The sequence below is a fragment of the Macaca thibetana genome, chromosome 5 (genome assembly GCF_024542745.1).
Source record: "Macaca thibetana thibetana isolate TM-01 chromosome 5, ASM2454274v1, whole genome shotgun sequence".
NCBI classification, from domain to species: domain Eukaryota; kingdom Metazoa; phylum Chordata; class Mammalia; order Primates; family Cercopithecidae; genus Macaca; species Macaca thibetana.
In genome coordinates, this window is record NC_065582.1 from 132,164,064 (window position 1) to 132,179,314 (window position 15,251).

At 33.7% G+C, this 15,251-nt stretch overlaps 1 protein-coding gene across 2 annotated transcripts in view; it reads right to left on the minus strand.

Moving 5' to 3' along the window:
* Nucleotides 1-15,251, minus strand: part of ANTXR2 (ANTXR cell adhesion molecule 2) — a 154,254-nt gene that overhangs the window by 108,906 nt on the left and 30,097 nt on the right. For both annotated transcript variants that reach the window (XM_050792065.1, XM_050792064.1), the window contains exons 8-10: nucleotides 7,850-7,910; nucleotides 5,346-5,444; nucleotides 3,499-3,568 (exon numbers count right to left, since the gene is read on the minus strand). In XM_050792065.1, coding sequence (XP_050648022.1) covers nucleotides 3,499-3,568; nucleotides 5,346-5,444; nucleotides 7,850-7,910 — 230 coding nt within the window. The remainder of the gene's footprint in view (nucleotides 1-3,498; nucleotides 3,569-5,345; nucleotides 5,445-7,849; nucleotides 7,911-15,251) is intronic.

Genomic DNA, 15,251 nt, shown 5'->3' on the forward strand with positions numbered 1-15,251 from the left:
GAAAGATCCATCTGAACAATGCTTAAAATGATATACCTGGATAGGATTTGCTCAGATAACTTTAACTTTCCTTTACTCCATAACATTAAATTCCAAATGACGACCTGTGTCCTAGCTACTCGGCTACAGTCTTAGTCCTCGATCTCCCACACGCTCTTTTAAACCAAAATCCACAAGCCTTAAGTTTTTACAAGAATAATCCTCAAGTAAAGTGCAATTCATGAAATAACATAAAGATAGGAAAAGAACAGATAGAGCAGGCTAATGAGATGAGGCACATGCCCATGGATGCAGCTCTGAGACTGTGCATCTGGCTTTGAGGCTCTCTGTCTAGGGTTACTTCACCAGCATGTTGTTAATTATTTAAGTGAGAGAATGAGGGGAAGTATCACCACATCTGTCACCCTCACATAGGAAAAACCTTCATTCATTGTTGGGCCAGATGTGTTTATTTGAAACATAGACTAACTAGCTACTTAATGGGTCTGAATCCTTAGCCAAAAGCTAATTAGGCAAACATATTAAGCATCAGTCACCTTACAAGGCTAAACTGTTTCAATTGCGTTGATTTCGATCCAATCTCATAAGAGAACTCATCACCTACAAAAGTGTCTGAAGAAAATTCAAGGCACAGGAAAGGCCCAAATTACTTGCAACATACTAAGTAAAATAAATAATGATGTCCCCAAATACCCAGTACATTAACAAATAAAATCTAAAGCTTTGCTTCAGTAGTATCATGTACCTGGTCCAGGAAAGAAAGGCAAAAGTAATTCTTTTAGACACATCTCTGTCCCAGAACATTCTCAGTTTGCTTGTAGGTGAAATATTAATGTCAAAATCTAAATGAATGATGATTTTTCATGTCTGATATTTATTATGCTATGTGTGATTTTAAAATGTATCTCCTGGGTATTTAACCTATCTACAAATAATTAAAGTATATCACTAGCCTCGATGGTATTCTCTTCAAAAGAAGACTGTGCCCAAAGGCAAATTCTAGAGAAAACAAAATCAGTGCCTGGGATAAAAAAGGCATAATGCATTTTATAACTACTTCAGAGAAGAAAGTAAGTTACTTTCCTTAACTAGTCACTATTATTTAAAATAGTGGGGTTTTTTTGTTTTTGTTTTTTTGGTTTTTTTGTTTTGTTTTGGTTTTGGTTTTTTTGCTGCTTTAAATAGTATGGCCCCCAAAATAAAATTCTGACCATTTTCCTCCATCCTGGTACAGGTACCTGATCCCAGCAATCAAATGACCTCTCAGATTTTTATGTTAACTGGTAAACAAGAATATTTGAGAAAAATTCATTCATCCTTTTATCCACCAAACATTTAGTAAATCTACTATGAATCAGACATTGTGTTAAGTGCTAGCAATACAACAAGAAACAAGATAAAACATGTTCTAGCAGGAAGTAGAAACATAATAACAGACAAACAACTGGCTTTGGAGAAAAAATAAAACATGAAAAAGGTATACAGGTTATAGACTCAAAAGAGAAAGATTGCATGATTAAATAGAGTGATCAGAAAAGGGTTTACTGAGAAGGTGACATTTAAACTAGACTTAAAGAAAGAGTTTATGTGCTCCATTGACATACAGTGTTGGTAAATCATAAGTTAGGATTTTTTTGTTTTACTTAGACTAGGTTCACATATACAGTTCTAGATCAGGGAAAGAGCAATCCAAGCAGAGGCAACAAGAAGTATAAAAGTGCAGGAGCAGGAGTGCGCAGATGTGGTCAAGAACAGCAAAGAGGCCAGTGTGACCATAACTGAGTAGAAACAGCAAATAGAAGATGAAGTCTGAGAGGGAGTGAGAGACGAGACCCTGTAGAACCTGGTATAGTATTACGCTAATTAGACTTTTACTCCGAGTGGGGTAAAGAACTCATCACCGAGAATCTTAAGTGAAGAGATGACATAAACTGATCTGTTTTAACAAGATCACTCTTGTGAAGGATGGAAACAGAAAGACCAACTGAGAGACTAACACTCCAAGCAAGAGATGACAGTAATTTTATTTAGAATGGTAGCAGTAGAGGTAGAAAGCAGAGATTGGATTTTGGATAAATTTTGAAATTAGAGTTGAGAAGATTTGTTGACAGACTGGGTCTAAGATAGAGAAAGAAATCAATAGTGACTCCAAAGATTTTTACCTGAACAACAAAAATGATGAAGCTGCCAATGGCTAAAATGGAAAATACAGTTTGGGAGATAGATTGGGGGAGTAATCAGGAGGACCAAACCTGGAATTACAGATTCAATAAAACAAGACTAAGAGTCAATAGATGCATCATGGCTAATATAGACACGATTACTCAGAAAGCCATCGAGTCCTGTGGTGTGCTTGGGGTTAAGATGACTCCACAAGAAACTGACTTGCCTCAAATTCCAATGTCAATTTAATTTACCTATGGTTAAATTAGTACATGATACAGAAAATGAATAATACTCTTAGTTTTGTAAGCTATCTTATGCAGCTTCTTTGAATCTATTTAAAATAGAAAGCTGACTCTGTTCCAATTTACTTGCATGACCAAAAGTGATGTACGATAGATATCTTGAATACTTAAGTATCCACAAAAGATAAATGTTCAAGTCAGCTTAAAAATGCTAGAATGATTTTCTTAGTTTCCATAGAGGAAAATATAATCTTCAGTCTCTAAATACTAATCCAGATTTTGGATTGTGGCCTTGTATATGTAATTTTTCCCTGCTTTCAGTATCAGATCTATATAAAGAGATCCTAGAAGACTGTATGCTATTAACTATCTTAAACATGCTCTACTGTTGGGCCAGAGAATATTTGAACTATTTGTAATCGTTTGCTTCATCATAGAACTGAAAAAAATCACAAATGGGAACACTAAATTACCAGTAGAATTATTTGTGTATAAACAGTTCAAATAAGACTCCTTCATCCAAACTAAATATATTTTTCTTTTTAGCAGATATCGTGGTTTTTTGGCCACACAAAAGAAGATGAGAAAATAGACCTTAACAGAAATGGAACACAAAGCACAAGTTAATACAAATGTACAAGCATTTCCTAGTGCAAGGTGTGCCTCTTTTTAGCCATGTTCTTGATGCTCTTTAATAGCAATATTTATTAAATACTATAGTAATTATTGAAAATCTCACTTTTGAACTGTGTGTGTGTGCATGTGTGTGTGTTTAAAATAGCGTTTATGGCTCTGATTATTTATAGGTTCTAATAAGAGTTCTCAAACCCATCCAGATAAATATTCATAGAGCCTTTTTAATCAGTATTGAAGAAACTAGATAAAACACATTTTAGCATTTTCAACCTACTAAGAGTATAGCTGAAGTACTAACTTGCTTGCCTAGTACTAAGTGGCTTGCCCAAGGCTTACTTTTTAATGCTCTGTATATCGAAAAAAAGATAGAATAAAGTGACCAGTGTATATGTCACCATTTTTAAATAATTTTTTACTAAAAATGTTATAAAATGGTTTTAAATTAAGTACTTACTCTCCAGCTTTATTCAGGATAGGTGCAGGACAAAGCATAGAATTCAACTGTACACTTACTGGTTTTACACCTAGAAAATAAAATGCCACTGAATTAAAAAAGGGTTTTATGCATCTCACACAGTTTCATTAATAATATGAACAGCATGCTTCAATCAGAGTTCAAATGTGGAATACTAGATATATTAACATAAAACAACTAAAGAAAGAGAAGTAAAAGGGAATGAAAAATGGAAAGAAAGATTATATGCTCTGTTGACATATAGTTCTGGTAAATCATAAGTTAGGATTATTTTGACTTAGACTAAGTTCACATACCATTCTAGATACTATAAAATATATTTTATCTTAAATTTTTTAAATATCTCAGATTTTTTTAAATAAATGCTCTGTATTATTTTAAAGGCACACTTTGTAAAAGATGAAGGAAGATGAAAGTTAGATGTCCAAAGGAAAATGAACTTATTTCACAAGTTTAATAAAATATTTGTGTCTACAGTAAATAAATACATTTTATGAAGTCGTATACTTAAATTGCCCTTGTAACTTTAATAAAATACAAGAAAAATGATTTAGACTAGAAATATGCAGAAAAGTTACTTAGTCAAATTGATCCTTCTAGAATCTAAAAGAGGAAAATACCAATTTCATTTATTTGAGGATTTACTTTAACAAACTTAATCTTATGTAGCTAAACACGAAATATGTTTATTTTATAATGATCTCAAATATGTAATCAAAAGAAGCTAGGCTAAGCTAATGCTTAGATACAAATGACTACTGAATAAAAATAAAATTATTTGTCCTACTCAATTGTGGAACCTACTATGAAGAGAGTTTGTAAATTTTTGCCTTACTAAAATTGTGATCTTAATAGAAAAGAAAGGAATTAATTATAATATTTACTATGCTGAGATCCTCACCATTTTAATTCAATAAACACATATTGAATAGGTACTGTGTGTATGGCCAAAGCTGTGTTAATTGGAGTGTTTACACTCAGATAAACAGCAAAATGGCAGATGAATGTAAAAAAATAACTCTACCAGAATTTACAGAGTTATAAAGTCTGCCTTACAATATAAATTTTGAAGGGCAATATAATAATTAATAAGAAAAAACATTTATATAGATACCCAAGATGCTCATAAAATTAAGATCTATTTAAGAGGGAGGGTTTTTTCAGAATGAAAATAAAAACTTACTCTTGACTTTTTTAAAAGTCAAGGACAGGGAAAATTAAAACTCAATTCAATAAATATGAAAATTATCAACCAACACTATGCTGGGTGAGAATCTGAGATGCAAAAATCTATAAGGCAAAAAGACTATCTTCAATAAACTAACAAATTATTGGGAAATCAGATAAAGAATACAAGTGACCAAAAAAAAAAGAAAAAAAGGAAGAAGTAGGAGAGAAGCCAAAGATAATTAGATTTTAAGGCAAGTGTGACAAGAAAGAAGCCTGAGGAAAGAAGCAATTAAATCATGTGGTTGACGCAGTAGGTACTGAGTACGGTCAGGAAAAGTGGGTTCAAATATCAGCTCTGTCCATTATTAGCTGTGTCACCACATACAAGTAATTTCATTCTTTTAGCCACAAACCATCATCTCTTCAATGAGGGTAGTTAGGACAGGGTCCAGCATTTATTAAGTTATAAACAAACGTTGCCTTTATTAAATAACTATTAAGTAATTATCACTACTATTTGCATTATCATTCAGACTTCATTTCTTTCTTCTTTGATTAAAAAATATGTCACAGCTTTAGTTGGAGAAAAAAGAAAATATTTCATGCTGATGTGCTTTGCAGAGATTAAGACAACACTGAGGTTACTGGGGACCTACTTTTTGTATATGTTTCATTTACAGTGTAGGTGCAGAGAACACTGCCATTCCGACTGCCCAGCATGAATCCTCTTCCACTTAAGACAATCTGAAATTCCTCTAGAAGTAAAAGGAAAAATAAACATTTTAATCACTGCTTTATCAAAAAAAAAAAGACAAGCTGAAATGAAAGCATTAAGGCACATAGAATAATTTTTTTCATGAATGTTAATAGCAAAGAAGACATAGTTCTATATTTCCAACTATGCTGGCTTTCTTAGACCCGCTAGGTAAATGTAGTGAAGATACCATTCACTGCCACATGGGGATGCATTATTTTATTTTCTAAACAAAGTGATTCCCAGTAGTGACTGTGAATGAAAGCATTAACAGTCATTCCCAGACAGATACTATACAAACCTCTTCAATTTCCATCCTTAGGAAAATACCAGGGAAAAAAAAAAAAAACGTTATTTGTCCCTACTCTCAGGTATTAAGATTTGGGAATGTAAATAAAATTAATTAATTATGTATGTTCTTTGTTCTTAGAAAAGTCATATGTAATACTTTCTTTAATCTATGCCTGTTCCATACAGAATTCTTCTTTAACCACTTCTTCACCTTACTAATCCTGATTCATTTTCTATTTCAAACTTATAAATAATCAAAAGATCATGTATTTTGGATTGCTAATAATTGATGGCCAGTCGCAAAAGTTGATGTAACTTACTGTACCATTATTTATAATAGAAGCAAGCACCAAAAAATGTTAGAGAGTGGAGAGTGAGAGAATAGGCTGGAATGAAAGTTAACTGATCAAATATCTTGACAATGAATGCTTACTGCTAAGCTGCAAGATAGTATATCAACTATTTTAATAGCAATTAACACTTGTTTAGAAGGTTAGTTGAAGCACAAATAAAATTTTAAATAGTTTATTTGAGCAGACAATTCTTGAATTAGACAGATCCAAATCAGAAGTGGTTTGACCGCTCTACCAAGGGAATACAAGGGGGAGGCTTTTATAGAACCAGCGTGGAAGTAAACCAAAGAAAATATTTGATGGGTTACAGTTACACAGTTGCCTTATTTGGTCTATCCCAGTGGAAAGTCCCTAGTTATATAAGTTTGTTAGTTGTTTTTGATTGGTTGCACTTAAATTCTATTTTTCTTAATATAGGCATTTGCAATAAATAGTTCAAATTAAGTTCCAATTATATTTGCAAATCAAGTAAGGTTAAGGCTACTTATGAGGCCTAAGTGTTTTTGCCAGCTTGGGGCTTCTTCAGGCCTGTTCTCCATTTTAATTTAACATTACCAATCCTCTAAAACTTCTCATATCTAACATAATACAAGTATAATATAGTCATTAACTATGCAAGAAACTACTGCCAACCCACTTTTCATTTACTGTGTTATGAAAGGAATTTTACTTGCAAGTTAAAATAAAGTTCAGATAAAACTTAAAATGTGATTCGGTAAGAGTATGGCCATCAACGTCAGACAGGCAAGGGTCAAACAGGGTAATTACCAGGAGCAAGTACTGAACCTGTCTGCCTCAGCTTCCCCATCTGTAAACCAGGGATGTATAAAACTTTCAAATGGTGTTGTTATAAGGATTAGGTAAAATTATAAATGCAAACAACCCAGTATACACTCAGCACAAAATAGGAGTTTAATACACAATAGTTACTACTTTAATGTTATTTTTCCATTTATTTTTCTTTGTTATGTCTAGAAATGTATTAACCTTCACTTTTAGGAAAGATAACCCTTCCCTGGGATGTTCAGATGCACTACTTCCCTTAAACATCTCCATATTCATTCATTAGGGAATCTAGAAGATGCACAGTGTGAGATCATGCACAACAGGCTGGGAGGCTCTGTGGTAAATTACACAACATATTTTCTCCCCCACCAGACCCAATATTTTTCCTTTTTAAAGTAAAGTCAGGTTAAAATGAACTGTAGGTCAGGCTTGAAAAAGAAATAAAATAGGCCAGAAAGAATCACACTCTGTCTGGGCAAGGATGGCTGGGAGGTGTGAAAACCTGAGTATGTGCTTAGCACCAGCTGATGAAGCCACCTGCTTCCTTCCTGCCATCCGTCCATAAGTCACTTCCTTATGTGCCCTGAGCTGGCAGATTCTGTACTTTGGCCAGGTCATCAAAGCATGGAGCTCAAAGTCTACATATATCTGACTGTTTGTATAATCAGACAAAAGAAACGATTTCATATTTTATTTTATTTGCAATAAGAAAGGTCTCAAACGTGAACTAAATATACAGAAGATTCTAAAAGCCTGTCACACAATATGCTCATTATTTAAAATAACATTCCAATCTTAAAAATTTGAATTTAAAATAGAAATATTTCAAGGAATTATTTAAAAATTCTTACACAAAAAAGATGCCAAAAAAGTTAATTTTGCTATTCTTTTTCCAACATGAGTTTCATATCATATATTTTAGCTAGGAAAAAAAATACAATTTCTTACATGGTATTTTTAAATTCTAAACACTTACCCCCCACACAGACACTTGAGGGCTGCAATTCTAGGATTTCAGTACATGACTGAGCTAGTATCTAAAAAAGAAAAAAAAAAAAAAAAGATTACCAAGCTATAGATCTAAATTACAATGTTAAGTAAATTATAAGATTAGTAATAACCTTGAGGTCTTCTCCATACTTCAACAGATCGCAGAGAAAATCTATTAACTATAGCATATATAGCTACCAAGTTCTTAGGAAACTTCTGCAGTGTATTTCAGGGTATATCTTAAGATTATGTACTGTAGGATCCTTATTTGATTAAAGTAAATTCAGATAAGCACAGGAAAAGTAAGCATTGTCTCAAAGTCTGATGACCTTTGAGTATGAATAGATAACTAAAATTTCCTGCTGCCACAAAATCTATGTTGACCTTCCCAATCAAGCAAAAACAAGGTAACAAATCAGACCCCCTGTTTAGTAATGCTGTTACGTTTTCTGTTAAGAAGACCAATACGGTATCAATAAAAAAGCACTGCTGACTGGGTGTGGTGGCTCAATATAATATCAATAAAAAAGCACTTCTGACTGGGCATAGTGGCTCATGCCTATAATCTCAGCCCTTTGCGAGGCCGAGGCAGAGGGATCACTTGAGGTCAGGGGTTCGAGACCAGCCTGGCCAACATAGTGAAACCCATCTCTACTAAAAACACAAAAAATGAGCCAGGCATGTTGTCTCACGCCTATAATCCCAGCTATTCTGGTGCGGGGGTGAGGCAGGAGAATTGCTTTTACACAGGAAGCGGAGGTTGCAGTGAGCCAAGGTCATGCCACTTCACTCCAGTGTGGGCAACAGAGCAAGCCTCCGTTTCAAACAAATAAATAAATAAATAAAAATAAAGATAAAATGTAAAAAGCACTTCTCTTCATTGGACAGTGGCATTTCTATTCCATTTCTCAGGCTTAATTCTTATGGGTGCTATTCCCTCTTACATGCATAAAAAATTACAATTGCAGAGCACAGACTCCTTGTATGAGCCAATATTCTTTTCAAAAACACAGACTCTGTACTCAAGCACTCCCAGAACACAGGAACAGAACTGCTCTTCTTAGCTTGTTCTGAGAAACAGAAACCACCACACAAGGGACAAGGCTACAGCTGAAAAACAATGATGAAATAAGCTGCTCCTCATGGACAACAATCCTGTCTTTATTTTTAGACCTGCTTTGCACGATATTGTCAGTCAGACAAATTCCAGATGATCTCCAGAATGCCTTTCTTGACATTCCTTTCTTGGCAGAGGTTGAAGACAGATGATGTACAGCAGTTTCTAGCATCTCCTGTTCATAACTAGAATAGGAAGTAAGGACTGTAGCAGGAAATAGACATGCTTTCCATGCTTTCTTTAATAACAGCAAAACTCTAAGTTCTCAGCCCCTAAAATCAACTGTGTCAAATCATGGAACATTGTTGCTGAATATACATCTCTGAAAACAGGGAATCATTTGTACTTTTTAAGATGACTTTCCAATAAACTCAACTTTTCACATAGTGATTAAGGATTTTGTGATTAGAAAATAAACCTTGTAAAATTTTATATCTGAGAAACTGCAGATGAGGCCTATTTTAAATCCAGAAATGACCAAAGAGATTCCATAGGCACTCAAAGACCTTTCTGCACCCAAATACCTCCTCTTGGTCTGCTACTTTATCTACAATAACCAACATTCACTTTTATGGATTCAAGAATTAAGAATCCTTGTTAAAGGTTAATGTGCCCTCTTGGAAGGGTAGTATCTCAAATCACTAACATCTTTAAAAATTTGGACATAATTCAGATAATAAGACTCTGAACAAAATAGAATAGAAAAGATCTGCAAAGGAATATGAAGCTGAAAATGTTCCAAATAACAAAAATGGGCATTATCGTTATAGCTTTGGCCAATCTGAAATAACAGTGACAACAGTGAACCATCAAAATGAAAGGTCAAAGGAAAACACAAAACCCCCAAATCTATTTTGTCTGTTATCAGTCCTGAAGGAATTTGTCGTAAAACAGATCTATTAAGGAGACTAATTGCATCTTTCAGTTTACAATCTCTTTATTAGTTATTTAGCCATAGCTTTATCAGCATTACTGAAAAAATATTTCAAGTACCCAGGAAAATTATGAGACATTTAAAGATTACATCTATTGGCAACAGAAACCATTTTTCTACAATTCCTTAGAATAAAGTAAATTAAAAAATTACAAAAGGATTTCCTAAAGATCATGTCAAAAAATACGCATCCAGAATGACCTCAGTGAATTTGTAACATTATATTTGTTTTCTCTCTTCTACCAGTACTGACCATAAGTCAATCAGATTTCACAATATTTAAGATAATTGTGCATATGTTGACTTGGTCTTTTAATTTGATCCAATCCATCAAAACATTTCTAAATAAATGAGAGTTCCGAAAGCAAGGTCAAATGAGCAATTCACCTAAGGAGATCTCCTTAAGACTGAAGAACAAACACCTTCAAGGACTATTGATGATCTGAATCTTTGGAGCTAGGCCCTGTATATCCCCTATAAGGTATTTTAATTTTAAAGAAGAGGTTCAGGATGATTCAGCAATTTATGTTCCATTAAAGTATGAGTTTAAAGAAATCAAGTTAAATTAAGCAGAGATTAAGGATAGCTAATGTTAGATATATCCTGCAGTAAACTGTATAGCATATATTTGTTAATAACAATACATTTACATTAATTTAATATTCATAATTAATTCTTTTAATCAAATATGTTTTTCTAAAAATAATATAATTGAATGGAAAAGTGACCCAGGTAACACATTCATTGAAAAGCAAGTAGTCTGATCACAAGTATAACATTGGTGTCACAGTGTAATGTTATCTAATTGAATTTCCATGGTATGTGCTCCTCTCTAAAGTTTGTTTTATTTTTTAAAAATCTCTTTGGACCTTAAATTATATTATTTGAGCGCATAACTCACCTCTTCTACTAGAAAACAAACTTTTTGAGGAAAGTAATGAGATTGCAACATACTATACAGCACATTCAGGGCCTTACACGATGTTTTGTGCCTTCAGTACAACCAATAAGTGCTTACGGAATAAACATTGAATACAAAAATTAATGAGGATATTAAAAATGTCTTATTAAAAAACCAACAATCATATTAGGACACAGATGAGCCAGGATAAAGTTAATTTATGTGATAAAGCATCTAGTTCTTGCATAAATTATGAACGCCTGAAATCCAGAAATCTATAATTTGAAACAAACTTCACCAAAACCATTTCCAAATGAAAAATAGAGAGGAGGGAGAAGAGTAAGAAGAGAATTTATGCCTTTTTAGAAAGTAAAATTTGTTCTAAATTTGTCTTTTTCCATCTAGAGTTTACCATGTTCCAATATTAAGACAGCAATAACTAGAAATCAAAATAATTTGATGTCTGAATGCAAACAGTTTACACCATGAATTTTTTGAACAGTTTTACAAAAACAAAAGTTAATAGTCTATTCCCACCAAGTAATTATACAAGTTGAAGTGTTCAAGATACGAAAATGGGTGAACAGACACTTCTCAAAAGAAGACATACAAGTGGCCAACAAACATACAAAAAAATGCACAACGTTGCTAATCATTAGAGAAGTGCAAATTAAAACCACAATGAGATACCATCTCACACCAATCAGACTGGCTACTATTAAAAAGTCAAAAAAACAACAAATGCTGGTGAGGTTGTGGAAAAAAGGGAATGTTTACACACTACTAGTGGGGATATTAGTTTAGCCACTGTGGAAAGCAGTTTGGAGAGTTCTCAAAGAACTTAGAACTGTCATTTGACCCAGCAATCCCATTACAGGATACACATCCAAAAGAAAAGAAATTCTTCCACCAAAAAGCACTCGCATGTTCATCACAGCACTGTTCACGGTACCAAAGCCATGGAATCAACCTAGGTGCCCTTCAACAGTGGACTGGATGAAGAAAATGTGGCACAGAGATACCATGGAATAAAACACAGCCATAAAAAAGGATGAAATCATGTCCTTTGAGGCAACATGAACGCAGTTGGAGACCATTATCCTAAGTGAATTAATGCAATAAAATAAAACCAAAGACTGCATGTTCTCACTTATAAGTAGGAGCTAAACATTGGGTACTCATGGACATAAAGATGGGAACAGTAGACACTGGGGAAAACTAGATGGAGGAGGAAGGAAGGGAGATGAGGGTTGAAAAACTAGCTATTGGGTACTATATTCAGTACCTGGGTGATGGGATCAACTGTAACCAAAACCTCAGTATCATGCAATACACCTAGGTAACAAACCTGCACAACCTGCACATGTACCTCCTGAATCTAAAATAAAAATTAAAAGGAAACAAAAAATAGCATAAACAAAAATAAGTATATTATATTAAAACTGCCATCTCTATACAACTGACAAAGAGGGGAAATGTTCTAAACACTCTAGTTAATTTTTGCCAAATTAAATAATATTACTGACTAACTGAACATTGGATCAGGTGTCCCATCCACAATAAATGACAAATTATCTTTAATACTTTGCAACTCCATCACTTGTACAACAGAGAAAATTGTAAGGACTTTTCCTCTAATATATGCTGTCATCTGTCTTTATTATGTTTCAATGGTAAAAGAAAATAGTTTCTACTAAATATAGCCTTAGTTGACATTAGAGAGAGCTAACAGCACGATAGACCAATAGGTCAAATTTAAAGATAAACCAAGTGCTTAATAAAACTAGGGTAGTTTATGTCATGCACACACTAAATGCTAAATTTCATCATTTGATATTTTGTGGGATATATGCCCATGCATAGACACATACACACACATATTGGCAAAGAACTTGGTATCACCATGAAAAAGTATACTATCAAAGCATCTGTTCACCCAAAAAGTAATATTAGTATTAAGGAGTATTTACAAATAAAAAAAATACCTTATTACCTAATCCCTAGTTTTAAGTCCTCAAACACTAACATAGATGACAAAAAGTCAAATTTTCTTAATTAAATACAAATATCAGTAGTCTAAAATTCAAAAGAATTTTGAACATGATAATAGGTAACCATTCGTTGGACACTTATGTTCCAGCATCGATGCTAAGTGCTTTTTATGAATTTTTTCAGTTAATCCTCATAAGTCTAATAAATAAATATTTTATCTATGTTTTATAGATGAGGAAACTGGGGCTTAGAAAGATTTTTTTAACTGCCCTAGAACAATTAGCTCTTAACTATGTTGTTCCCAGGTTTGATTGAGTCCAAACCCCATTCTTCTAGCCAGCGCTTTCCACCACCCTCCAGGTTTGTGATGGATAATCTAACCATTACAAAATCTAACTCTTAACAAACTAGTGAAATGTATCTGCCTGTTTGTCTGGACTCCTGTAATGCTACCAAAAATAATCTAAAATCTGGCTTATTGCTTATCCTCAAAAGTATATCACTAAGCTTTCACTTTTATTTGTTGGGATTTTTTTTCCTTTTTTCTCAAATTTTTTTAAATTCGTTTTTAAGTTCTGGGGTACATGTGCAGGTCAACACGTTACATAGGTCAACATGTGCCATGGTGGTTTGCTGCACCCATCAATCTGTCACCTAGGTATTAAGCCCAGCATGCATTAGCTACTTTTCCTAATACTCTCCCTCTCCCCACCCCACTCCCAACAGGCCCCAGTGTGTCTTGTTCCCCATCCTGTGTCCATGTGTTCTCATTGTTCTGCTCCCACTTATAAGTGAGAAGGTGCAGTGTTTGGTTTTATGTACCTGTATTAGTTTGCTGAGGATAATGGCTTCCAGCTCCATCCATGTCCTTGTAAAGGACATGATCTCTTTCCTTTTTATGGCTGCAGCGTATTCCACAGTATAAATGTACCACATTCTCTTAATCCAGTCTATCATTGATGGGCAATTGGGTTGATTCCATGCCTTTGCTATTGTGAATAGTGCCGCAATAAACATAAGCATGCATGTATCTTTGTAATAGAAAGTATGTTTGTTTTTAAATTCCTAATGCCATTGACTTTGGATAAATTAAAATGTTTAATCATTCTATGAATTTGTAACTTATAGGATAGCCAAATACTTAAGGCTCCCTCTCTTATTATTATGTTTCTTTCTTGTCTTACTCTATTAATGTTTTCTACCTCAAATTTGTTTTGCACAGATAAAAACACGTAGTTTTTACTTCTTAGCTTCATTCAGAACCTAAAAGACAATAGAAGTCATACTAGAATAACAAGCTACCACAAGCCCTAACTCTGGTTTGGGAAGACAACAAGCACTTAGAAAACTGCAAAACTCTGCTTATAAAAATTAAATTTGTTATTTGATATTAGAACACATTTCCTTCACTAACTATGTGAATGACATCTAGGTTTCATAGTTCTAAAATTTTAGAATTCACCTGAATTGGGAACAGAAAAGACATTCAGAAATGTGAGGCCAAAGTTTGGGGGTGTTTTTCTTTCTTTCTCTATACTTTTTCTGGACATGGAGCAGACATTGGGTAAATTTTTCGTATGGAATGTTAGCCTTTGGTCCTTTCCCCCTCACTGTCTCACCTAGGTTGTTAGACACACACAGTAACTTCTTTTCTAAATATGCTCTCTATATAGGTTTCCTTTATCTCCCAAAATACTCCATTTCAACGTACCTATTCTTATCTCATGAACTCATTCATACTTTATATTGAATGTGAATATGTGAATTAATATTGTAAACTCAAAATGATGTTTTTTAAGCTATGAAAAATAACTGTGCATGGAAATTCAGGCAGTCTAACAATTTTAAAGCGAGAAATATGAGCAGCATGAAGGAAAATCTTCTAAAACGGGATCCCAATATTGGAAAAACAGGTCGACCTATAAGACCAATTTCTCTGTTGTTCCTTTCTTAGTTTCTTTCCCTCTTATATTTGTGAATCAGGGGGTATCTGAAACCTTTTTAACCTATGGTTGTTCTCATAGGGCACAGGTTAGGCAGAAGATAAAGGTATGAACTTCCAGGAGGAATCCGTCTAGGCAAAATAGCTATTGGTATACACAATACTATTTGTAAGACTTGTGCTTTTAGTCTGCTGAAAATATACAATAGAAAAGAGTTAACAAGCATGGGGGAGAGAGGGGAGTGAAGGGTGAAAAATTACTTAGTGGATACAATGTATCTTATTCCATACTAAAAGCTCTGACTTCATCCTGAAGCAAAATATCCATGTAACAAAATTGTACTTGTACCCCAAAAATCTATACAAATACAAAATTTTAAAAAACATATTGAGTTCTAAATTCTGATATTTGGTATAAAAAGTCTGCATTCCAACCTATTGTGCCCATGAATTAAATGCCTAAAGATAGTTTTAAATATTTGATCTCTGCAATAATAGTCAC